This window comes from Centruroides vittatus, unplaced genomic scaffold (assembly GCF_030686945.1).
Source record: "Centruroides vittatus isolate TY-2023 unplaced genomic scaffold, ASM3068694v2 scaffold_435, whole genome shotgun sequence".
Taxonomy (NCBI): domain Eukaryota; kingdom Metazoa; phylum Arthropoda; class Arachnida; order Scorpiones; family Buthidae; genus Centruroides; species Centruroides vittatus.
The window spans coordinates 3,155,968-3,183,257 of NW_027122708.1; the positions used below are offsets into that span (position 1 = coordinate 3,155,968).

At 31.0% G+C, this 27,290-nt stretch overlaps 1 protein-coding gene across 2 annotated transcripts in view; it reads left to right on the plus strand.

Annotated features, from left to right (window-relative positions):
* Positions 1 to 27,290, plus strand: part of LOC136989046 (DNA (cytosine-5)-methyltransferase 3A-like) — a 112,046-nt gene that overhangs the window by 45,086 nt on the left and 39,670 nt on the right. For both annotated transcript variants that reach the window (XM_067287125.1, XM_067287126.1), the window contains 9 exons: positions 4,423 to 4,524; positions 6,602 to 6,649; positions 9,809 to 9,958; positions 17,480 to 17,581; positions 21,162 to 21,285; positions 24,015 to 24,146; positions 25,678 to 25,722; positions 26,637 to 26,770; positions 26,862 to 26,926. In XM_067287125.1, coding sequence (XP_067143226.1) covers positions 4,423 to 4,524; positions 6,602 to 6,649; positions 9,809 to 9,958; positions 17,480 to 17,581; positions 21,162 to 21,285; positions 24,015 to 24,146; positions 25,678 to 25,722; positions 26,637 to 26,770; positions 26,862 to 26,926 — 902 coding nt within the window. The remainder of the gene's footprint in view (positions 1 to 4,422; positions 4,525 to 6,601; positions 6,650 to 9,808; positions 9,959 to 17,479; positions 17,582 to 21,161; positions 21,286 to 24,014; positions 24,147 to 25,677; positions 25,723 to 26,636; positions 26,771 to 26,861; positions 26,927 to 27,290) is intronic.

Below are 27,290 nucleotides of genomic sequence, written 5' to 3' on the forward strand. Positions count from 1 at the left end.
CTAAACATTTGTTTTGTGTATGTTTAATTTTGGAAATAATAGTAATCAAGAGAGATGTGAAAGAAAGTAAAAATATAATCCCTGTGTGCTATGTCACTAAGACATATTTTGTATCAGACGGCACTATGTTGGCGAGCTTCACATTTTTTTTGGTCATAGGTCATCATCTTGTTTGGTCTGCTATGTCTCTGTGTGTCATGGTGTCTCCCCTCATTCAGCTTTTATTTGTGTTGCATATAACTATATTTCTGTGCATCATTAGATTTGTTTATTTGCTTCATTTTCTGACAGGTTATTGGCCCAGGATTGCTTACAAGGAAAGAATATCTATTATAAGAAGTAAGTAAATGGATTTATTAGCTAATACAGTATGGCAGATCCTAGTGGATTTTCAAATATTGAGAAGTTGAACGAGGACAATTACAAACTTTGGAAAATACAGATGAGAAGTGTTCTCGTGTATAATGACCTGTGGAAATACGTTGACAGCACGGAAATAAGCCCAGAGGAATGGATCAAGCAAGATGCAAAGGCGTTGGCGCTAATAAATGTAAGTCTTAGTCTTGGGCAGTTGAACCATGTGAAAAACGCAGAAACATCTAAAGAAATGTGGGACAGACTTAAGGCAATATTCCAGTTACAGGGTCCCGTTAGAAAGGCAACATTGTACAAACAGTTACTACGAATGGAAAAAGGGCAGAATATGACAATTACACAGTATGTAAACAAGTTCATGATAAAGCGGATCAACTGAAGGAAGTGGGAATAGAAATCCCGGAAGAATTACTATCGATTATGCTCCTCGGATCACTACCGGATGAATATGAAAATTTTAGTATAGCCATAGAGTCACGTGATGACATACTGTCGCTCGAAAACCTCAAAACGAAATTAAAAGAAGAGTAAGCAAGACAGAGGGAGTGCATTACGAAGCTAACTGAAAACGAGAGAAGTGACGCATTGTTTTCAAAAGGAAAGTCCGAGCGTGTAAAGCAGTCATGACCGAACTCGATGGAAAACAGTACAAGAGTCAGAGGTTTAACGGAAAATGCTACAACTGCAGTAAAAATGGACATATCAGTAGAAATTGTAAATTGAAAACAAAACGCACAGAAGTAAAAGTTACTAGTGGTGCCCTTACTATAATCACATGCAACGTGGAATTCACAAATGGATCGAAAAAGTGGTATTTAGATAGTGGTGCGACAAGACATATGTGCAACGACAAATACAAATTCTTAACTCTGGATCAAATTGAACGGTCTAAAGTATATACTGCCACAGAGAATTATGTGCAAGCAGTTGGTATAGGTGATGTGAATCTCAATTTGAAAGTAAATCAACGAGCAATAAGTTCCATAAAACTACAAAACATATTATATATACCAGAATTTCGCCACAACCTTTTATTGGTAGCAAGTGTCACTGACAAAGGATACATTGTTGTATTTAAGGAGAATTATGCTATCATCAAATGAAAAGATGGTACTATGTTGCTAACATGCTACGAAACATGATCACCTATTTGTTGTCAATGAAGTGGAAGACAAAACAATGTTTTCAGCAGAAACTACTGACAAAAACCTATTAAAGTGGTCACCAAAGATATGGGCATAAATCATTTAATAAATTTTTCTTAAATCATTAAATATTAATGATTTAAGAAAAATGAAAATGGAACAACTGGTTGAAGGTATGGACCTTTCAACGAATGCAAGAGAATTAAACTGTGAAATGTGCCATAGATCCAAAATACATGTTCAACCATTTAAGAAGTTGCATCATCGAGAGAAAGAGATTTTGGGTTTACTGCATTCCGATATATGTAGTCCTATGAAAACTGTCTCATTAGAAGGTGCAAAATACTTTGCAATGTTTATTGATGACTGTATACGCTATATGGAAACTATAATGCTAAAAAGTCGCTCAGGTATTCTCCAAGCTTTCAAAGCTTATAAATGAAGAGTCGAAAAACAAACAGGTCATTGAATCAAAAAGCTATGTACGGATAACAGTAGAGAATATTTATCAAACAAATTTGACAAATTCCTCGAAGAAGGAATCGTACGACAACTAAGTGTCGAATACACACCACAACAAAATGGTGTAGCAGAATGTGCAAATTGGACACTTGTCGAAATGGTGAGGTGCATAATGCTGCAAGCAGGTCTACCTCAGTCACTATGGGCAGAAGCAATTAATATGGCCACATTTCTACAAAACAGAAGTGTGACAAAAGCCCTCGATGGAAAAACACAGAATGAGCTAAGGGTTAAGTGTAAACCTTACGTTTTTTTAAAATTATTGGAAGTGAAGCTATAGTGCTGGACAAGGCTCAAAAACAAGGAAAATTTCATTCAAAAGGTAACGAGTACGTGTTAGTCGGATACTCGAATGAGTCAAAAGCATATCGACTCTGGAAACTAGGCACTAAGACTGTCATCATAGCACGTGACATTAGATTTCTTGAAATAATCCACACAAGTAACACTTTTCTGAAGAGTATCTCCGCTGAGCTAGATCTTGCTACTGAAACAACAAATGACATGTGTATAATGCCGCTAAATCAGATGACAGAGATGAACAGTGAAGACGATACAAAACTAGATGAAAAGTCTGATAATGAATCTAACGTGGACGAATATCTTGAAGAAGAACAATGAGAAATTCAAGAGGAGAGTCGCATGGGCCAATGAAAACAAGGTCGTCCAAAAATTCAAAGAACAGGAGAACACGGAAGACTGAGAAAAGTTTATCCAACCTCCAATACTTGGCTTTATCACAAGTATTGGAGGTGGGCGCACAGCAGCTGATCCATGCATTTATGTATTCGGGAAGGAAGAAGATCAAGTGATACTCATGGTTTATGTAGACAATTTAATATTGGCATCGAAGAAGATTGAAAATCTTGAGACCATTAAATCAAAACTAAAGTCAGCATTCAAAATAGTAGACCTAGGCCTTATAAGTAACATTCTAGGCATTGAAATAAAGAGAGAAGGACCAACAGGCAGCATCTGTCTGATGCAAACAAAATATATTAATGAACTGGTGAAGAGATTCAACTTAGTGGATGCGAAAACTGTTGCTACACCGATAGAGTCAAATATGGAAATTTTGAAGGAAATGAGTCCAATCTCAGAAAACGAGAGACAAGACATGAGAAATCGGCCTTATAGAGAGCTCATCAGAAGTCTGATCTACCTGGCAAACGTGACACATTCAGACATCACTTTTGCTGCGAGCACATTAAGTTGTTTTTGTGCTGATTCTGGTAAAACACACTGGATGATTGCAAAGTGTGTTTTGAGATATCTCAAAGGTACTTCTATGTATGGAATAACATACAACAAGAACAATGAAGAGCTTAAAGCCTACACAGATTTGGATTGGGCTGGAGACGTAGATGACAGAAAGTCATGTACAGGTAACATTTTGATATTAGCAGCGGTCCGATTAGTTGGAAGTCAAAGAAACAGACATCTGTTGCAGTGTTGACCATGGAAGCAGAGTATTCAGCTCTAGCTGAAGCTTTGTGAGAAATAACTTACATGAAAAGACTGTTAGTATATATGGGTTTTAAAAGATGTGTAAAATAACCCACTTGTGTTTACTGTGATAACCAAAGTGCGATACAGTTATCAAAAAATGTGGTTTTTCACAAGTGTAGTAAACATATCGACATAAGCTATCACATCACTCGAGAATTAGTCGAAAAGGGGGAAATTGTGATTTATTATTTGAGGATGGACCTAATGATCACAGATGTCCTAACGAAATCGCTAATGGGAACTAAGTTTGATAGATTCGTGAAAATGTTAAAATTAAATTGAAATAAATGATAAATGTTATGTATGTAGCACACAGCGATAGAGGGAGTGTGAAAGTAAAATGTAATCCCATGTGTGCTAAGTCACTAAGACATATTTTGTATCAGACGGTGTATGTTGGTGAGCTTCACATTTTTTTGGTCATAGGTCACCATCTTGTTTGGTCTGCTATGTCTCTGTGTGGCACAGTGTCTCCCCTCATCCAGCTTTTATTCGTGTTACATTTATATGTACTGTACAGGTGATTGTATATTTCTGTGTGTTAGATTCGTTTATTTGTTTCATTTTCTGACAAGAGAAAAAAAAAAGATGTTTAATGTAAAGAAATTGATATTTTATGAACAATAAAAACCCTGAGGTGAAGCACAGTTCCAAAAGCACTTGATTTATAAGAAATGATTTATTTAGAAGTGTCTTTCCAAATAAAGCAGTGTGTTGTATGATGACTGACTGAGAATTGGAGTACAGTAGTGTCTTATAATATTTTTAACTGAAAAAAAAAACTGAAAATTATAATTTTGATTTATTTTTATTTTAAAAAATGACTGTATTTGTATAAAATTATTAATTTTCAATAGTTTTATTAATCTAGGAAAATAATTCCAAGATTAAAAATAGAGAAAGAAAAAGTATTAAATCAAGAAAATCCAAAAAGGAGAGAAATCGCATTGCACTAAAATATAAAAGAATTCAAGTAGGTGTAATATTTTTATTTTTATAAATGTTACAATATTTTTGATATTTATTTATTTTCAATATTAAACTATGGGATCACAAATTGAGATTAATGTTATTTGATGCATGCATGTGTAATTTTGAATGATTATATAGAAAGAGATATGGTATTATCAAATGAAAAAAAAAAAGTCCTTACAGTATAGCTGTTGAAAAATGTTTGCAGTACATAAATTGTAAGAAAGATTTGAATATATTTAGAAAAGTTGAATTTCTCCATTATAAATTTAGAATGTAAAAAGATTAGCTTTTAAGAAATGACTTGTGTAAAAATTAATAAATTTTTATAGAGTTCTCTTACTTATGAACAATTAGACTGTACGTGTAAAATTTAAATTTCATGTGGATTCTGAAGTTTTCTTGCCGGTTGTGGAGTGGCGTTGAAGTCTGTCTTTGGCCAGTAATAAATAATTAATGTGGATTTATTTGTATTGCATATTGTCATTTTTATTATCATGCAAATTTTGGCATTCTATTTCCACTGGTGAGGTGACATTAAAGTTGGAAACATTTGATTAATGGCATTTTTTTTACTATAGTTTGCAATTTTTATAAACTTTTACAATTAGTGCTTCCAAAGTGTATCCAAAATGTAATAGTAAATCTAGCAGTGGAGATAAATACAAGAAGTGTTACTCTATTACCATGGAAACTAAACTTGACATTATAAAACTAAGTGCATTAGGTGAAAAAAAACCATGTTTGTGAAACATCTGCTACTAAGCAGTAGTGAGAGGGTAAATGAATCATAGTGTATTCTAATAAATACATTGAAGGATCAAACACTAAGTGGTTATTTTGTGTACAAATGTACACAGAGTAACCATGTTATTGTAGGTGAGTTTTTGAGTTACAACAAAACCTCAGGAATTCAACCTGTTTTTAAGTATAGGAGGGACACCTGTACATTCATCACAAATAAGTAATTCTTACACCAGTCATTTTTATGCAATTTAAATAAATTAATTATAAATCCAGTAATATATACCATTTATCTATTTTAGTTTCATATCCTTTACTTTATTAAAATATGTTTTATTCTAAACTTGTTGAAAGTTTTATGCCAAAGCTTGCTTGTTTTATGTTTACCAATAAAAGTTGCTACTTGTTTATATTTTATACTTTTTTTATTTTTTTTTTGTTTTGTTACTTTCCCATGACAGATTGTTTTTACTCTTGTTATACTTAAAATTGTAGTTTTGTTTATCAGATCGTGAGCCTATGCTTAAAGCATTATTTACGTAATTTCATGTTTATTAAAAAAATTTGAACTGGTTATTTTTAAAGCTCTATTAAAATATTAAAAAACTGACTTCTAAGTTTTAGTGATCAAATTACTTATTACTTTAGAGGAAATACAGTAGAGCGTCGTTTATCCGAAAGCCAATCAACCAAAAGCTTTCTAGTCGGACTGGGTCATGCTGAATCAAATGTTTTTGATACTAGATTAACTTCTAAAGTATATTCTTTTTGTTTTTATATTTTTTAATATATTTATTTTGTTTGTACAAAATAAAGAAATAATTTTTAACAATACAATAGCCACGATTATTATTATAAAAATTTTCGTTTGGCTTAAAATCGATGAAAATTCAATGCGAAGCAACATGCAACGGAGAAAAATTGCAACATGGGATAGGTTAATATATTTTTTCGTGTATAATTGGTTATCCGAACAACCCCAGTCCCCAATTGATTCGGATAAACGACGCTCTACTGTATTTGCAAACTAATTTACTTCATCATTAATGCTCAAAGTGGAAAGATAAATTCAAAAAATAGAATGTAAAATTAAAATTTCATTTTTATAATTGTATCTAAGTTCTGCTTGGATTGCTGATGATGCACTAAATTAATCTGAAAATATTCCTAAAGGAATAAGTAGATTGATTACCATAACTTAGTAGTTGATTTCTTGATATTTAATATGGTATCAAGTTTTATGCAATTCTTTAATGCTTTATTAAAATTTCATTTTTCCATAGTTTTGTTAATTTTATAAAATAAACTTTATAATCTGTTTTTAATAATTTTAGGATTATTCTGATGATTCAGAGTCTGATGTATCAAATAGAAAAATGCTTGTAAGTATATCTTTAATAAAGTAAGAATTATTCTAAGTTAAATTATAAAGCATAAGAAAAGATGTAACTAAATATAAAAATTATAAAGAAATTATTTAATCTTAATCTTATATATATTGTATATACAGTCAAACCTGTCTATAATGGAACCTGTATATAGCAAAAACCTGTCAAACACAGAAACGGAAAGGAAAATCAGGTCATATAATGGAAAAATCGGTATCTTTATCTGATTTAACACAAATTTAACAAGATATTTACAAGCCTAGCATGTATAAATCATAAAAATGTCAAAAAATACATGTACCCAATACAGAATAGCAAAATTTGACTAATGTATTACAATAATTTTATTTGGATTTGAATGGAAAGTTTTTGCATATTTTGATTAATAGCTGTTTTTACTTAACATAAATATGTGATGTAATTATAAGTTATGAAATTTAACACATAATTCCTGTTGTGAGATTGTATTCATTGTTTCGAAGTTTATTTAAACTTTTTTACGTTACATTTCATTTGAATAAAATCAAGTCGAAATGTCTGCAGATAATATGCACATTGGGCATATTATGCATGCTTTTTAAGTTTTGTAAAAGATGTCATGCTAAACTAATAGTAAAAAATACTTGTACTGTGCATGTATGGAGAAGATGCTTCTAAACTCTCCGAATCTGTTAAACGTGGTTTGAAAGTTTCATTCAGGAAATTTTGAACTAAAGGATATAAAACGTACAGGTCCCCAAAAGTTGTCAAAGAAAAATTGCAGGGAAAAATTGTTAAAGATTGGCAAATAACAACTCGTGAATTTTCAACAAATCTTAGTGTGTCGCAGACATGTATTGTTGAAACATTACATGGTTGTAAAACATACTGATGATTGTGTTCTGCATGCAGTTTGTTTTTTTTCACTTATGAAAAATGAACTGAATTCACTATAATTCTACAATTTGTTAAATGTTTGTCTATGAGGACTGAGCTTATTAATAGGACATATTGCACTGGTGTTTTGGTTTTGCAACTGAGGAAAAAACTTATTCAGAGAAACAAACAATCTTTATTTTCACCTTGTATTATACCTGATCAACTTTAACACCTGGGAGTACTCCCAGGTACTCCCACTAAAGTAGAAAATAAGAACATAGAGACATATTAATTAATCACTATAATTTTGTTGGATGAAGGTAGGCAGCTGTAAAGTTTTATTTTATTTTTAAATTGGTTACTCATTTTTATCTTAGAGAACTTTTTTATGGATGAATGAAAAAATTAAAGTTAAAATAAAAATATTTGTTATTTACTGAAAATCTATTGCACTGGATGGTAATTGTTCGGTTGAGTACTGAGGTACCACTGTATTGTGATTTTTATATACATTGAGAAATTTATTAATTGCATTACTCAAGGGCTACCTATAGTAGGTAACCTGTATACAGCAAAAACTTGTCTACTACAGAAGAGATGTTCAGTCCCTTGGGTTCTGTTATAGACAGGTTTGACTGTATATTTAGTTAGAATAGCAAATTCCAAAGTGATTTCAATAATTGGATTTTGCTATATATACCAATAATCTTTAATAAAGTAAATAAGTCTACAATTAGAAGAGCTTTTAGTTTTGTTCATTTTAACATTAATAGGACAGTTTTCATTCAATATGTGTTTGTACACTGCCAACTTCATTTTCCAGCCAACTTAACTGCAACTTTTTCGCAAGGCACAAACTAAACTGGTCTATTTGTAAAATAGAGGTGGTACTTTTTCAGATTTGAAAGGGAATATTTATGTATAGAAGACTATTTTCAGAAGAAGAAAAATACTTTTAAATGGCATGTCTCTTTCTTCTAATAAAAATTGGATCTTTTCTTTTAAGACAATAATTTAGGACTTTCTTCTATTTAATGTAGAAAGCATGGATTGTTCTTCTAATCACATCCTAATCAAAGCTATTCAATATGGTTGTTTTCCAGAATGTTGTTCTTTGAACACTTTATTGGTGAAGTAAAATTTGGCTCGTCTTCTGCGAGGACCCAGGCAGAAGTCAACTTAGAGGCCCTAATGTGGACTATCAATTGAGAAATTAAAGATCTCCTTTTCAGACAAGAATAGGAAGAATTAAAGGTCTTGGTTGAACAATGAAAGTTTTTTTGTAAAATATTAAAACAAAGGATGAACCGTGTAGAAAAGACCAAAGTCGAGAGAAACGTGGTTAGAGAGGAGTCAAGTTTAGTTGCGATGTTGACCTCTTCCGTGCCCTCCAATAGGTTTCGAATTGTCACCAGATGATTATGGGAGATTAATCAAAAGACGACTTTGGGGGTAAAACTGATAAAATACATGTGATTCAAGGACATGACATTCTTGGTTTTGGTGCTCCACTTCAGGAATTTTTGCGATCCTGTAGATCAGCAGCAACAGATTTGTCGACTCCTGGGATTTACCGTCACTCTTGCATAACATCTTGCTTCATTCAGATTCACCCTTATCCCAAGACTTTTGCCTGAAGCTGTGTTGCACGCCCTGGGGCCTTCAATTGCAATGTCCGTCATTGAGGGACATAAGGAAGAACTTCCTACTGAATATCGGACTTTTGTGTGGACTTTTAACTCACTCCCCGAGCTGTTACGACAAAACTTTGCAAAACATTGTAAGAAACTTTTTGTAATATAATAAATGGGTTAAAAGATGGAAAGCCTGTCTCAGAGAGTTTTTACCACTCCCACACGATAGTTATGATCATGTGATGATCCTGACAAACACATCCAGTTGGCTAACCTCACACTTCACTGAATGCTTTTCAGCAAATCTTTTTTATTGCTGGTAATGATACTCCAACAATCTGACTTGCATGCTTTGTGGAATAAACAACAGGAATGAGAAAATTGCCTTTCAGCTTCCTTGTTGCAGAATTGAATGTTAAGCAAGATCTCTTTTGTTCTTCTGCCAAAGATTGTTACAGGATATAAACCTCCATGGTAAAACAAGCATGCAATATACTGCTTACTAGCCCAATTTACTAATAGAAATGTATTTGATCAAAATTTTATCATAAAATCAACTATAATCCAATGATGATCAAACTTGATTTAATTAGTTTTAAAATATAAATATATAGTTAAAAATTATATATATTTACTTATATAAAATTTTCTTCCAATTTAGGATGTTTCAGTTGGAGATTTTGTTTGGGCAAAACTTGGTTCTCAAAGATGGTGGCCTGCTGTTGTTATTTGGGGTTCTGATTGTGGTCAACCACCTGCAGGACATAACGAATCTTGGGTATTTTGGTGTGGTGATCATAAAATATCTGAAGTAAGAAAAATTGAATGTTATTATCATAGTTATACATTTCAATAGATTATTTATAAAATTGTCTTATAAAATGCATATAATAATTATTAAAATTATAAAACAATTTATGTAATATGCTTATTTCTAAGTAGTATTTACAGGAATACCTCAATTATTGCGGTTATTGTTGCCATGAAAAATACCACAATAATTGAATCTGTGTGAAATGGGTGATCGTTGTGTAAGCTCACTGACTTTTAGGGGCAGTAAGTTAATTGTGCATCAGGAAAACCTAGGGCGAATCGTATGTGGGTGGAAGCAGCAGGAGACAAAGATGACAAGTGTCTTACACAAAAGTCATTTATTTTGTCATAAAGTTAACTTACACTAGGAACAAAAACAGTCTGCTTTCAAGCCAGCATTGATTTTGACAATCGTCGTCTTGTGGCAGGTCATCCTTTGGTCGAGGTTGGTGCTGCAGCCTTGGGGCAGGCATAGATGGTGGGAGGATCTTCTGAGTCACAAGATCTCAAGTCCAGAGGTTAGGTTAGGAGGGGTTGGCTGAGATGTGTTGGCATTTCAGAACAGTTTGGAGGGGATGCACCAAAATCTTGAGGAGAACCAACGCTTGACCTTCATACTTGGGGGTTTTATAGGATTTTTCCCTGCATCTTACCCTTTTGATTGGTCCTGTTCGCCCTCTCCCTCCCTTTTGATTGGTCATTCTTTTGTCTCTAGGTGAAACCTGAGACCGATCCGGGTTGAGAAAGATTCGAGAGGTGTTGACAGAGCTTTTGAAGTTTGTGCTCGTGTTTTACTCGATTTTGGCCCTTTTCTCTGACATCTTTGAATCTAAACAGCCTACCAGATGTCCTTTTGGTCATTAACCCCCCTTTTCTCGATTGTTTAGACCCAACACCTGTTTGCGAGCACCTTGACAAAGTTCTCTCTCTCTCGGTTGACATTCCCCTCTGTCGTTTGTCATCATGTTGCATTTGTTTAACCTGTCAGCTGCGCACTCGATAATCCGAAACAACACCGCCGTTGCGTACAGGTTTTGTGGTTTTTAAAGTGGTTTTTCAATTTGCGATATCTCGCTTAAAAATTGTAGTAGATATAATCTGTTTTCAGTTTTCTATCACGTACATATTACACTTTACGGATGTTAACTTCAAAATATTATGTACGTTTAAAAAAATTAATAAAATTTAAGATTTTAAAATATTTAAAAAATCGTTTTTTTATAAATTTTCCATTAATTTGTTACATATGTTACTTAGACATGTATATTTTCTGTCAAATAAAAAAAACTGCAGCTTTCTAAATCAACGTAGAGAAATAATATGGCCTATAGATTATAACGCTGATCGGCGTGGGGGGGTGGCCTTTCTAAATCTAGGTCAATACACTTTTATTACTGATGATGTGTATTTGATTCTATTTATACGTTATTTAATTTATTGTACTAATAGTAGACTATAATAAGCGATTATTACTTTATTATATTAACGACTATACATGTATATTTTATGTATTACGGAAGTACCACCATAACCGGAAGTACTTTGTTTTTTGAAAGATTTATGGCTGAATGGCTTAAAAAACAAGCTTATTTGTTAAATAGGATAAATATACATAAAAATTTATTAAATTCATGCTAAAAATAGATAAGAATAACGATTTATAATTGTTTGTTTACGTTTGTAGCTGACAATGTAGCTCGAAGTTGGTATAACTTTTTCCAAGAAAGTTCCCACCACACAAACCCAAGTCAATGCTTATTGGTCAAAGGATAGTCATTTAGCTATAATATACCAATTAGAACTTAACGGGCATGCTAACTAGGATTTTATTGTCAAATGAACAAAAGAAAGGTCTCCCATAGACTTAACATGGAATGGAGGAGTTTTGTGCCTAAATTTAAAAATACGGGGTGGTAACAAATATCTTATTCGTTGAAACAGACTTAGTCTATGTAGATAAAAGCCAATCAGTGCTTAAATCGCCACCAACTAGTTAATTACGAAAGAAAATTGACAGTTACTCCAACTGGAGTACTCCGCAACAGTTTAACGAAAACCGGTTACTCCAATAACAGTACTCCGCAAACAACTGGTTAAAATAAGTAAGAAAGTTTCCTTCCTGTCTGGTCTACTTCACCAACATGTGTTCCTGACCCGATTTGACCTTTGAAACTTCCAGACTTAGGAACTTTATAGTTATTCATAATTTTGACTCAATTTTAGGGACTTCACAATTGCCAAAGATTTTCAAATCTATTAATTAAATTTTATATATGGGGTGATAAAGAAATGCATTAAATGTTTTAAGTAAAAAATGAAGGTTCATTTAGAAAAACAAGTTTATTTTTTAATCTTTATTTATATATAATGAGTACAGTTGATTCATTTAGACCAGTGGTTCCCAACCTTTTTTTAATTGCGACCTTTTTTAGTTTTTTAAAAATGTTCTCGACCCCCTTTTGCATCCGTCATATTTGATCAATAAAACAAAAAATAAAAGGTTTGACAAAATATATTTTAGAACTTAACAATAGTGATGATATTTTTTATTAAGTATTAATTATTAATGTGATGATTGAGCTTGCATCTGCTTAACCTCTTAACTTCAGACTGCAGAGCTAGTGGAAGGAATGACGAAACTAGATTGAGGTGCCTCTAGCAGCGACGCCGAGTAACAGAATCAGGGCTACAAAGCACCACTAAAAGTATGATGTGCAAAATGGCCTTGTTAACGGAGGTCTCAACTATACCCGGCTAGTTTGTTACAGTCGAATTTCACCAGGCATAAGGAGAGGTGCAGGTGCCGGCTGCCCACTGATTACGTTGCATATCTCGTGTGTTGCCAAGCATAAATAAATTATTAACATTAAGCCGACCCCCAAAAAAGCTAAGGCGATCCACTGGTTGGGAACCGTTGGTTTAGACTGTACTCTCCTGCAATTTTTGCTTTGATTATGCCTACTTCATACTTATTTATCATATGCAACTTATCTTCTAAGCTAATGGCTCTACGTTTCTTGATAGCTGTAGGCTTGATATCATCCTTGTTTCTTTTAGCATTCATTGTATTAGTAAATAAGAAGGGAAATAAATATTTACATGTACTGTACTTCAGGCAAAGGTGGACAGTTACCGGTAAGTAGTGAGCAGGTGCCATCAGATAAAAATAAAACACTACAAGAGCACTATCTGGAGAGTGGCGACTCAAACTAAATGTAACTCTGGTTGCATATGTAGTAAACTATGTCTTGCAGCTGTGATCATTTGAATTTCGAGTGCAATAATTGGAATTTTGGTATCAAATTATAAATTGCAATAAATTGAGAATCACAATAATTCAGGTATTCCGGTATGTATGCTTAAATTATTAATAAAAATTGAGAAAGATATCTAGTAATAATATTTTTTCCAGATCTTATAGCAACAAAAATGATGATGATATTTGAAATGCATGTATGAACCTGCATATATTAATACTCAAAGTAATATATTTTGAGCCCAGTGAGTTTTCAAATTATGTATGTTTGAAATAAGTAATTTAGAATAATGCAATTGAAAAATCATTATACATTATTTAAAAATATTCAAAAACTAATGAAGGTGTACACTACAATCATTAAATATAGAACATGAAATTTAAATTGGGTGTTAAAACACAGAAGGATGTGAAAAATAAATTTACTCTTCAAGCACTTTCACTTGCATCAATGCAAACTTCATCAGGAATACTAAATGTTTTATTCTTAACTTTTCCAAACTATTTTCACTATATCTGTGCTATACGTTATTTATTGTAACTATTTATTAGTATGGTGCACTCCATTATTTACATCTATATCATATTAGTAGGGTCAAATTCATGCATGCAGAACAATGGCAATGGCATTTATTATTAGCTTAAATGATAAAAGTTTGTTCATATGTGACATTTAAAATACACAACTTACTTATAATGCAACACTCGCCTAATTTGAGAATCCATTGTATTTATCTTAACATATATATATATTTTTAACATATAAATTAAGATAAGATTAAGATAACTATATATATTACAGGATAAATAGTCAAAAAGTGTTATTTTGAAATTTATTTTTTCTAAGAAGAAAAAGAATAAAAGAAATTCTAAGTTATATACAACCATGTCTTATTATCTTAAACTAATGTATTTATGAAAACAATTCAAAATAGATTTTAAATTTGACATTATATAAATATTTTTGTAAAATGACATTAAACATTAAAACAAATCGTAACGATGGTGGACTGCACGCCGATCTCTTTCATAAGCAAGAAACGAGAAAATTCACATCCAGGCGTTAAGTGTTAACGAATATTGCTATAATTACTAGCGCTTTCGACGAAACTATTTTCGTCTTCCTCAGGTGGATAAAAACGGATAAAATCCTCTTTCGAATCAAAAAATTTTCGAAATGCAAAAACCGCTTTAGAACTTTGGAACACACTCACCGATGGAACAGAGCGAGAAGAAATTTAAATGTGCGCGCGTGGTGACGTAGCGCATGCGCTATAAATTACTGAAATGTGGAGCTAGAGGTGTTGTTTTAATCTGTTATATAAGTTAACCCACATAACAGGCAAATCAAGCGTGGGCGTGTTGCACGGATTTAGTGCAGCGGTAAGAAAGGCCTCCCAAATAAACACGATGCTCCTGTTATTACAATGCCTGAGCATCATCACCTGGTCCCATAGCGGGGTGTATGGGTGCTGTAACACCATTCTTGCTAGTTCGGTGTCTGCTTTGCCTGCCCTGATGGAAAGTTGGTGTTCGGAAATACGACAGGCCAACATTCTGGTTGTCGCACCAACGTAGTGGGTGCGAATACCGGAAGCAGTATTTTCCAATGGGATGGAGTAAACTCCAGACCTCTCTAGTACGGAGGTAGCATCCCTGTCGTTGCACAGTAGCCTCCTAAGATTTGGCCGTGGGGAGACTGGTAGAAAGAGCGCGTGTTGCCTAAAAACACGGCAAATACGTATGGTGACTCGGCCACAGAACGGTAATGCGGGAAGGACTACCGTGCATTCGTTTGGAACATGTAAGGCCGTGGGAGGAAAGAGCGATCTTTTGACCTTGTTTAGGAGGTACCTGTACTTGGCATTAGTGTACCCCGCCGCGTTTACTGCTGAGCGAATGGCATTAAGTTCAATGTCGACAGCTGTTTGACTGGAAGATAACAAAAAAGCCCTTCTAATTAATGGGGCGATAGCTGCATTAACATAATGCTGCGGCTGGAATGCTGTAGCAGGGATTAAAGGTGGTAAGCAGTTGAATTTATGGAACACGGAGTACGATAAAGTTCCCTGGGATTTGGAGATGTTTAGATCTAAAAACGCAATAGCCCCTTCATTTTCTTTTTCCCAGGTAAAGCTGATGGTAGAATAAACTTTCGTGAGTGAAGATTTGAAGGTGAGGAAATCCTCCTCCGTGTCCTGCCAAGCAACAAGGATATCGTCTACATATCTGAGGTATAACAATGGATATGCTATGGTGAGGGGGAAATTGAAGACCCTTTGCTCAACATGCCTCATGAGTAACTCCGCCAATACCGCAGAAAGCGGTGAGCCCATGGGGACCCCCTGCTTCTGTAGGTATATCCTCCCATTAAACCGAAAATAATTGTTTTCGGTAATAAAAAGCAAGGCGTCACGTATCTCTAAGACCTGCTGCGCTGTAAAGCACTCCTTGATGAGAAGACTATTTGCAAGCATGACAGCCTCGAACTGAGGAACCGAGGGGTAGAGTGCAACAACATCCAACTTGTAAAAACTATACTCATTGCAGGATGAGTTACCCAAGACGGAAGAAATTGATGTTTTTGCTTCAATGGCTTGATTTGCCTGTTATGTGGGTTAACTTATATAACAGATTAAAACAACACCTCTAGCTCCACATTTCAATAATTTATAGCGCATGTGCTACGTCACCACACGCACACATTTAAATTTCTTCTCGCTCTGTTCCATTGGTGAGTGTGTTCCAAAGTTCTAAAGCGGTTTTTGCATTTCGAAAATTTTTTGATTCGAAAGAGGATTTTATCCGTTTTTATCCACCTGAGGAAGACGAAAATAGTTTCGTCGAAAGCGCTAGTAATTATAGCGATATTCGTTAACACTTAACGCCTGGATGTGAATTTTCTCGTTTCTTGCTTATGAAACATTAAAACAATTCATAAAAACAGATTAAACGAGTATTTTCTTAATAATATCATCCTGGTCATTGTTGCAGTAGAAAAGGTCAGCATCAAATGTATAAATAGTCTTAACTTAGAATTAAAATATTGAGTGAGAGATTCATTAGGTTGTTGCATTCTTGCTTCCACCCATTTACACCATAAACACAATGTAATTCTCTTTCCAAATTCTTGACAAGAATGTTTCTAGTCTTCCTAGTTCTTGATCTTCCAACCAGTTGCATATTGCTAATCTAAAGCAGATCCTTTCAGCTTACTGATTGCCAATGGCAATATTTGCCTCTCTGCTAGCTTTTGTTGGTTTTTAATAATTTCTATATGTTGTATCCATTCTTCTGCACTTTCGGTTGTATAACCATTAAATTCTGATAATGATTGGGTATAGTTTGTATACCCAAGATATCTGGTATATCTGGATATCTGGTTTGTATCTCAGATATCTGGTCGATATCTGGTATAGTTTGTATTTCTATAACGGCATGGCTCATTTGCTGCTGTTCATTTGTTTTTGCTGCATCATCATTTCCATTAATTTATTAATTTATACATCATGTCCAATGTTGGACTTATCTAGACATCTTGAACATCACTAATCAGACAATTAGTTATTTGTTCTACTTTTTCACTTTGATCTTGTTCAGGTTGATCATGAGTAATATGGTATCTATAGTGGAGTTAGAAGCTAACATGCCATCATTTGGTTTAGTCTTGATTTTGTTTTTCTCAATGGTCATGTTTTTGATCCTAATTGCTTCTAACAAACATTGTTGCAGTTTATGTTTTGGGCCACTTTTCTTTAAATTGCATGTTTCTAGTTCCTGTTTCAATTGAACTGTGCTCGAATGTCTTCTTCAGTAAACATCTTGAGTTAAGCTTAAGATTAAATAGCAGGAAATAAATTTCTTTACTTAATCCTCAGAGGCCAATCTCTGGTTTCTCTTCATCTTGGCAGCTCCTTGGGCTTAAAGTGGTTATTAATATTTGTTATTAATATCTTGTTTGACTGCAGTATTCACTCTGTAGGGCACTTTTTGGTGCTTTACAGAATCTCTGACTGAAGCTTGCTTAGTAAAGCTTACTTTTTCTTCTTCATGCCTTCTCATGTTAAACTTAAGCTAATAACAAAAATATTAATTCCTCTAATATCTGTTATTTTTAATATGTTATTTCAAATTTAAATTGAAGATAATTTTAGCATAGTATTTAACATAAATGACTTTTTATTCTATTAGATATTTATTTATATTTAATTGGAATTTATTTAAAAAATTTTTCTAATGATTAAGTGTTTTTTGTATTTTTAGGTACCCAGAAATATGCTTCTTGAATTTATTCCTCATTTTAATAGGAAATATAATGAATTTGCAGGAAATAAATTTGAAAGAGGTATCATTGAAGTTTTACAGGTATATAAATGTTTTTCTTGTATAAAAATTACACTGGATGTAATATTTTATCATTTATTTCAATCAATAATAATAATAATATTTTCTGTGAAGTTAAAGTACTTAAATATTTCACACTTCATTAATATTCTGAACTATTAATAGTATGAAAAGTTTTTTGGTATTATTGATATACTTTCAATAACAATTTGTTTTTTAATTGATTACTTTCATACAAACAGTTCATCAGTAGAACATTACTACAATTAATATTTGAGAAAATGCATTAATTTATTAAATAATTAAAATCTTTTCAAAACCAATTCAAGTTGCTTTTCTTATGGTATACTTGAGCTGTATACTTATCATCACAAATAAATAAAAAGAAAAAAGTTCATTTAAGTTTTCTAAAAAGATTTTTATTCATAGAAAAGCAATTTGAATTCAGTTTGAAGGATTTCCTTAACACCTTTCAGAACATTTTATTAAATTATAGAACAAAACCCAGTTTTTTAAGTGTAAATGAAATGATTGATGACAGAACAGATAGAGATTAATTATATTTCAATAATATTCATATTTCAAAAAGTTTTATTGCATTTGCTCAATTTCTTCTTTATATATATACATACATACATACACACATATAATTTCAATAATATATATATATGTAAAGAAGAAATTGAGCAAATGCAATGAAACTTAGGATAAATAATGAGATATCCTCTCATCCAGGAGGAGGTTAATAAATACTTTTAGTTGAATAAACTTTATCCTCTATTTTCTCCCCAAAGGTATCTTCATCCTTCATCTGCAGCAGATTCATTTGCTGTCTGGTCAGTGAGAATAGAGCATTTAAAATGAGAATTATTCAATAACATATGAGCAAACAACAAATATATACCTACAGTTTTTAAGGATGCTAAATTTGAATATTTGTTCATTTTCTGTGAAGTCTGATTGATTGTCTAATTTACAATTGTTAATTTTTTTAAAATATGAATTAATTTTATGAATTAAAAATTTAAAATTTTATATCAGAAAAACATACAAGAAAGTTGCAACAATTTAGTGACTTTAAAATTATCAGATAAGAATAAGAATAGATAGGATTAATGTTGTGCTGATAACAATATATCAAACCAAAATTAATATATATTTAAAATATTGATATTCTAGATTTTAGAATATCAATGTACTGAAACTGATATATGTTTACAGAATCAATATCGATATATTAAGGAATCTCAATATCAAGCTCAGTATTGATATCAAAATTTTGATTTAACACAGTGCTAATAAGAGGAGCTGAAATATGATAAATTTGGTCATGTTTGTTAAAATCTTCACACAAAATTAATAAGGAAGGAAATCGCATTCACTTGTGTTGCTTTTGTATATTTTTAGTCTTCAGTTACTGTCCCATTAAAACATTGAAGAGAAAGTTAACTGAAGGTGATATGAGTAAAGCATCAAAAAATACCAAAAGATAATTTAATATTTTAAAGAAAAAAATATTGTAAAAAAACAAAAGAGAAGGAAAATATTATAATATATTATTTTCCATTGATATTCTGTTTTCATTGCAGTTTTGCATGCTACACAAAGAATTGCATTAGAAGATGTAAGGTACTCTTTTATGATCCACAATAAAACCTAAATTACATTAGACAATTTAAGAAAAAATATAATTTCTTACAAGACTATACATCTACACGAGTCTTTATCCTTCCAGTCCCTTCACACGCTTTTCAGAGGCAATAACAAATCTATGGCAGAACTGACCTTTTATTGGAGGCTACTGTCCGCCATCCAATGTGAAACAGTTATAGAGTCCTCTAGCAGTAGCATACATATTCTTAAAAAATAATAATTACATTAAAAATTTGCTGGGACGAATTCACATTTAAGAAAAAATATAATTTCTTACAAGACTATACATCTACATGAGTCTTTATCCTTCCAGTCCCTTCACACGCTTTTCAGAGGCAATAACCGCTAGGAGGACTCTATAACTGTTTTACATTGGATGGCGGACAGTAGCCTCCAACAAAAGGTCAGTTCTGCCGTAGATTTGTTATTGCCTCTGAAAAGCATGTGAAGGGACTGGAAGGATAAAGACTCATGTAGATGTATAGTCTTGTAAGAAATTATATTTTTTCTTAAATGTGAATTTGTCCCGGCAAATTTTTAATACTTTAGACAAATTTACTAGCTATTTGTGAGTGTATAAATTCATGAAAGAGTTAACAAGTTGACACTTCCATACACTGGTCTAGTGAGTTTGTTTACTCACTTTATTTCAATGTTACACTAAAAAGTAATAAAATGTAATAATCTTTAAACTATATGATAATATGAAAAATTGTGACGTCTAATTTTAATGTAACTTTAAGTTAAAAAACTGTCTTTTTTCAAATACACACATATGTAATTTGGAACAAAGGATTCCTTAAAATAAATAAATATTGTTTATTAGATTTCTGGAAGAAAAATGTGATTATTCTCTCTTTCTCAAAGTTCATTTATCAAAATATAAGCAAAATAAAATTCTCATATGAGCTACCCATATACATCATCTGTTGATTGTGGTACTTGCATAGCCAACAGATGATGTATAGTGAATATATAGATATATATTCTGTATAATAATATATAGAATATATGATTATACAGTGCATATTTCTTGTTCAGAGAGTAAACTTGTGGATGAGTAGCAACAAAAGTATCTTGGTCTTCAACTTTACTTATTTAGATGAGTCATCAAGAGAGTTTACTAGTCAAAGTAATTACATTGTATGAGTTTGGTAGCAAGAGTAAATTGCTGGTGAGTGACTACTAAATTCACCTAATGTAACCAAACATTAATAATTTTTTGTAAGGAATGATTAATAGCTTCCTTCTAATTTGTTTTTAGCAATATATGCACAGTTTTCTCTGGAGTTTCTCCAATTCTGTTTTTGATCTGTAAGTTAAAAGTTAGGAGGGCCATCTTAAATGACCAATAAGAGCTGCTCGTGTTAAATACAAGCTAAAATTTGGTCCTTGTGTGAAGTCAAAGAACCATACATACTGATGTATATATAGTACTTTGACTTGCAAATTTTAAGATTTGACTCTGTTTTAGAACAATCAAATCAATTTGACTCACAGATTTTGTAGTCAAGCACAAGCTCTGTCTGTATGGATACTGTTACTGGAAATTATTTTGTTTATATATTTTTTAATATTATTGAAAAATAAATTAATATTATAAATAAAATATTTTTTAATTATTTATGATAACCATTTACACTCTTTTGGTTAATTGAATGCAAAAACTCTTTAAAATTGCCAATTGTAATGTCTATATTTACGATTAAAATTATTATAACCTAACCTGTAAACTTAATCTAGAATTAAAAAGTTCTTAAATTGAAATCTGGTATATTCTGATAAGTTAATTCTCTGAAATTGTTAAATAAAATAGCTTTAAAAAATATGACTTATAAAATTTGTTTGAATTATCATTTATACTTCAATATTTTGCTTAGACAATTATTGCTATCTTTTAATATTTTGTTTTTATTAAAGTAATAAAAAATTTTATTATTAATTGCAGGAATTAGCAAATAGAGTTAATGTAAATGGAACAATTACAAAGGATCCAGAATCTTTACTGAAATGGGCTAAAGATGGTTTTCCCAATAAATGTAAAAAAGCAAATCCATTTTCACCAAGTGTTGGTATGGAGAATTTATTTATTCAGAAATTTTATCCATTTAGTTTAGTTATTATAATTTAATTATTGATCATTTAATTAAATTTTGTTTCAATATATATGAACTAAAATATTTTCACTTTCAAATAAAATTTTTATATAATTTTAATATATTCTAACTTTTCTGAATTTTATTTTTTCTTAATTAATCACTAATCATCTTATGACTGCTAAGAAATCTTTATTTAAAGATGCATTAAACACTTTCAGCCTAATTTATAGACCATCTTCAGGTGATATTGTTTAGAATAATTATCAAACATTCCAAATAGAACATTATTTAAGATGGTAAGTTATAAGGTTAAATATGCAGTTATAAGTTTATACAACTATTAATAAAAATACAGTATAATGTAATTACATAATTTTTTTTGTTTTTTGAATCTATCAATTTATTTAGAATTAAAAATTAAAAGATAGATTTCACCAATAATCAGTGTTGTAGCTACAAATTTTGCTCCTATTTTAGGTACAAACATGAGGTGCCCCTATGTGTTTGCACCTAAAATAGCCACCCATTTTCTCCCTAGTTTCATCACTGCTCTTCGTGGATATAACAACCAATGTATATAATGAGGAAATCTTGCCAGTCTCCTAGTGCTTGTTATAACTGAGTTTGATTGTATCTAAATACAACCATAAAACATAATTTCTAAATCAAAAATAAATAAGCATACCATAAAATAAAATATAATAAACTAAATATATTGTAGTCCATGAGGTTGGAAGGAAACTATATAGAAACTTTTTTTATATGATGAATTTCCATTCTAATGGTAATCCTTCTGCATCTCTGTCATTAATGCATTGATCTACCAATATGTTTCTATATATTTCAATTTTTTCACTGCTTGTTCTTCTGTAGAGTGTAATGTTCTAATTATATCTGCTTCATTCCATTTTACTACAGAGCTTTCTGCTTCCAACATCATGGATAGTACTGTATTGCAAATTCTTTTGTTAACACTATATTTATGTTCAAGTTGAATCCCTAGGTTTCTTCTGGTAACTCCAATATAGTCCTTTTTTATTATTAATGCAGGTTTTCATAGGGTATGTGGAATATGCATGCTCTTCCTCCTGTAACTTTTAAATGTTAGAATGTTTCATCTTGATGATCTATTTGGAATGTTTGATAATTTGGTGTTCCAAACAATGTCACCTGAAGATGGTCTACAAATTAGACTGAAAGTGTTTGTGCATCTTTAAATAAATGTTTTCTCAGCGGTAACAAATCAGTGGTTAATTAGTAATTACTTCTCTCTGCTGGGTGTGATTTTGATTTTATTTTTTTAACATTAAACATATTTATAAAATAAATATGTTTTTTAGATATAAATTTTAAATAACATTCATATGTAGACAAACAATATTATACAACATGAATTTTAGAATTTGAAGTTGATCAAAGATGATAATTTTTACTTATGAATTTAACATTTATTTCAATCAAATTTTGTTCAAACACAGTTATGGAAGGTAATCAAATGAAAACAGAACACAGGAGGTGTTTGTTGATTCTGCAAGTCAGACCATGAGTCAGCAGTTCAATAAGCAGTTTCAGTTCTTAGTGTTGCCTAGTCTGACTTGTAGCTTTAATAAATTCCTTGTTTGTTCTACTTTCATGTAATCAACTGGTATTTGTTTATTACTGCATAATAATATTGTGAAAATTGTATTTAGTATTGTTGAATTGCACATACTTATATGTGGTATATAATGAATATTGCATTTGCACACTTCCAGGAAAAGATGAATTCTCTTTTTTTCAAAATTAAAATGCACCAAAGAACAAATGTTGTTACGTGTTTTTAATATTACTTTAAAATGTTATAATTATACTATAACTTCAGTTCAATAAATTCAATTTAGTACCTAAAAATTTTTTGATATCGTTTGGATCTCTTCAAAATAGCATAAAGCTAGGCAGTTAAGTTGCTACCTTGTGGTAATATTAGTAATTAGAAATTAATTTTGAATATAATTATATAATTTAGAAAAATCTAGAATAAAAAATTAGTTCTTGAAAATATTTTTAATATTCTCAGTTATGTAATTCATTTGAAATAGCTAATATGATGTTTATCTTTCAGTTATTGTTTCTTATTAAATTATAGGCACTAATTCTAATACATAATACAGTCAAACCTGTTTTTATAAGCTCTTTTTATGTGCGATTTTTATTTGTGCGATTTTTTTAATGCGAATTTTTAATTTGTGCGGTATAGTTGGCGACTAGTCTCGTGCGATTCGTCATGTCTTACGTTGACTTATTATAGCTAAATAAACTTATTATAGCATAAATGCACTTATTATAGTAATATTATTGCATGAATATGCGAAAAATGAAATAATTTACTTTTTAAGTCAACAAAACACCACCTGGACAAAAATATGTAAAACAGACGATAGACCAGACGATGCAGTCAAGTGCTGACATCTGTTGTCAATAAATTCTATTTCGTACGGTTTTGAGTTATTTTCTATGTGAGACTTTTTTATGCGGTCCCTGTTGACCGCATAAAAAAAATATTTTTTAATTGTGTCGCGAAAACTATTATTTACAGCCATTTGTGAAGTTTCGTGAGATTTTTTTTTATGCGTTTTTTTTAATGCGGTCCCTATCCCTTGCATAAAAACAGGTTTGACTGTATTAATTTATCAGTTAAATAAATTTAGTTATTCTTTTTCCAGATTGTCCTATTTCAGAACATATTAGAAAACAGTTAAATAGAATTAAAGCTCAATATTTAGAATCTGTATGGACAGATAAAGGAATATCTCTTATCCCTCGTGTTTCTAGAAATGATCAGTTAGTAAATGAAAGTAAGTATTCATTAATTACAAATAATGTTATTTATTATTACAAAACAATCTTACTGTATACTGTATTATTACAGGTTTACTTTACATTGTTTTTAATTTTATTTGCTGAATATTTGTAATTATTTTTTATTTTATATTTTTATTTTTTACTTTAAAAAATTGTTAATAAATGTATAAAAAGAAATAATCACATTACAGATACTTAAAAAAAATATATAGTATTTCCCTCAATTGTAGACTCATATTTCTTTCTTTCATTTTTTTTTTTTTTTTGTCAGTTTCAATCAAAATTACATAATCATAGAATCCAAGTCAGACTACACAGCAGTTATCTAAGGGCCCACTGCTTCTAGAATTCAAACTACTGATCAGAGCATAAATGCACAGAACTATGCACCACATTAGACTATTTGTGTGCTGCCATTAAAGCAAAGTGACCTGGAAACTGAGCTCTGGTGTCATTTTGTTGCATGTTAATGCACACTCTTATGTTGCATACATGATACAGGTGAAGCTGCATCATATGCAATTGGAAATACTGACATATCCTCCAACAGTAATTAAATTACCGTATTTTACAGACTATAAGACGCACTTTTTTCTTTAAAAAATTGCCTCCAAAATTCAGGTGTGTCTTATAGTCCGTAGCATCTTATAGGTATTTTTTTTTTTTTTTAAATTGCTTAAAAATTAAGCTGTGTCTTATAGTCCGTAGCGTCTTATAGTCCATAAAATAAGGTATAGACTGGCTTTTATTTATATATACAATTCCTCTTCTGGAATTTTCCAGAAGAAACACAAACTAATGGCATGTCAGAAGGGAGTAGTTGAGATTGTAAAGGATCTAATTAATAAAGAAAACGTTTTGGTGAATGTCAACATACTTAATACTCTGGCCTTTCCACTTCCTTTAATATCTTTTGTAGCTTTTTTCCTTTGTAAACATGAATCATCTAGAATTTTCCGGAAAGTGACACAATAGTAATGAAACAGTTTCAACAAATAAATTAATTTTGTATTAAGTACACAAATGGAAATGTAAATAATATTTATTTGTGATTTTATTTCTGTCACAAAATGATATTGCATAAACATACATGTTTAATACCAAAAAATTCATAAGAATTTTCTGGCTGCAGTTTTGGATTTGTCATGATGGCAATAGCTTAAAAGTGTTAAAATTTCCAACGCAATGAGTTCATCACTGACTAGTGTTATCAAACAATGTCAGGTAGTTATTTTAATATATTACTTTCTGTCTTGTTAACATGAAGCGTGTATCTGCTTATTGTTTAATTGGTAATATTTGAAATGAGCACATTACTTTTAAAGTATTTTCTTTACTAAACCGTAGTGAATACAAGAAAGCTTTCTTACATTATTTATTCTACACACATTTTTCTATCTGTTCAGTTGATCTTATCTTTTGAAATAACATGCATAAAATTGTAATAAATTTTTTTATTTTTTACAAATTGATTAATTTACAAGCTAAGAATTGCAATTAATGCAAAATTTGAAATTTTTTCAGATAGTGCATTGAAAAAAGTGCGTGAGGGAGTTTTAAAGATTGAAGGTATCTTAGATTTATATATTTATTAATTTTAGACATTAATATATATTTAAAAAAAATTTGTATTTTAAACATTTGTAATAATTTAATATTATAAAAGTGTTTATGTAATGACAAAATTTTTGTTTATTTCCAGTTTTTCAATATAGATTAAAAATACTGCAAAACTGGATGAAATTATAATAAAAGCACTAACTATCACCTGTAATCTTGATTTCATTATTTTTCTTCAACATTCTTTAATGCATGCAACCACCCGCATATGTTTAATGATTTTCTTATTTAAATTTTGTTTTTTGAATTTTATTCTATGTAACATTCCACTACCTGAAGATGGCTTTTAAAAACAGTTGAAAACATTTGTTCATATATTAAATTCATTTGTTTTAACTGAATTACCCCACCATTGGCCAAGCAGTTCCATTCCCTGAACACAGGGAGTTCGAATGTGGGTTCATGCCTTGCCAGGATCGGCTGGCCACATGGTGTTTTCCGGGGTTTTTCCACGTCTGTAATGCCTGAATAGGGGCCAGTTTCCCTTAAAAGATTACCGGAAGGCATCCCCCTAGGCAGATCGCCCAAGTGTTACATTTCCATAACTTAATAAACAAACAAACCAACATAACTGAATTATAGGGGAGATAGTTGGTGTTTTTATTGTTTTTCAATAATTTCTCAGTAATGAATTGCATTGGATGTTTTTAGAAAGATGATTTCTTATTCTTTCATATTCTTAGAATCAAATAAGAAAACAAAGTAAATTTAAGATAAAATTTTTGACATTTTCTTAAGTCCTTTTGATTCTAAGAATGGTTAAATTTCTTTGAATATTATTTTCTTTTGTAGAATATAAACTTTTTAAATAATTTTTTTATTTTTTAATAGATTTTTTTAAATTTAATTTTTAATATTAACAGATATTTGCATTGCCTGTGATACAAGTTGCACAGATATAGTAATTCAGCATCCATTAATTGAAGGTGGCTTATGTAAACACTGTAGGGATGAAATTAAAGAAACTATGTTTGCTTATGGTGATGATGGAACAAATGTGAATAAATTCATATAATTTGTAAATTATTTGATATTTAAATTCAAATATTTAAAATTTTTAAACTTAAAAACGATTTAATTTTATTTAGGCTTATTGTGTAATATGTGGCCAAGCAGGGGAATTATTAATCTGTGATAATCATGAATGCAATAGGTAACATTTTACACTAAATTATTTTCAATGATAATGTTTTAAGAATTAGAAAACTAAGAAACTATCCTATTATAATTTTCCACAACATAAACTTATATTTAAATTTGATAATCTCGTTATATACTGTATATCTTGGCAGATAAGACGATAGTTGAATCATAAAAAAAAGGCCCCGGAAATCCGGGGTCATCTTATAGGACAGGTACAAAAAAATTAGATTGAAATTTATATAAATTAAAACCATAATAGTAAAACAGACAAATTGTAATTATTTACTAGTAGAGAGTAGAGTATGTCCACAAAATAGAATAGGCCATATGACGTTTTTGTGAATAATCAAGGTTATTACTTGAATGCCCGAATC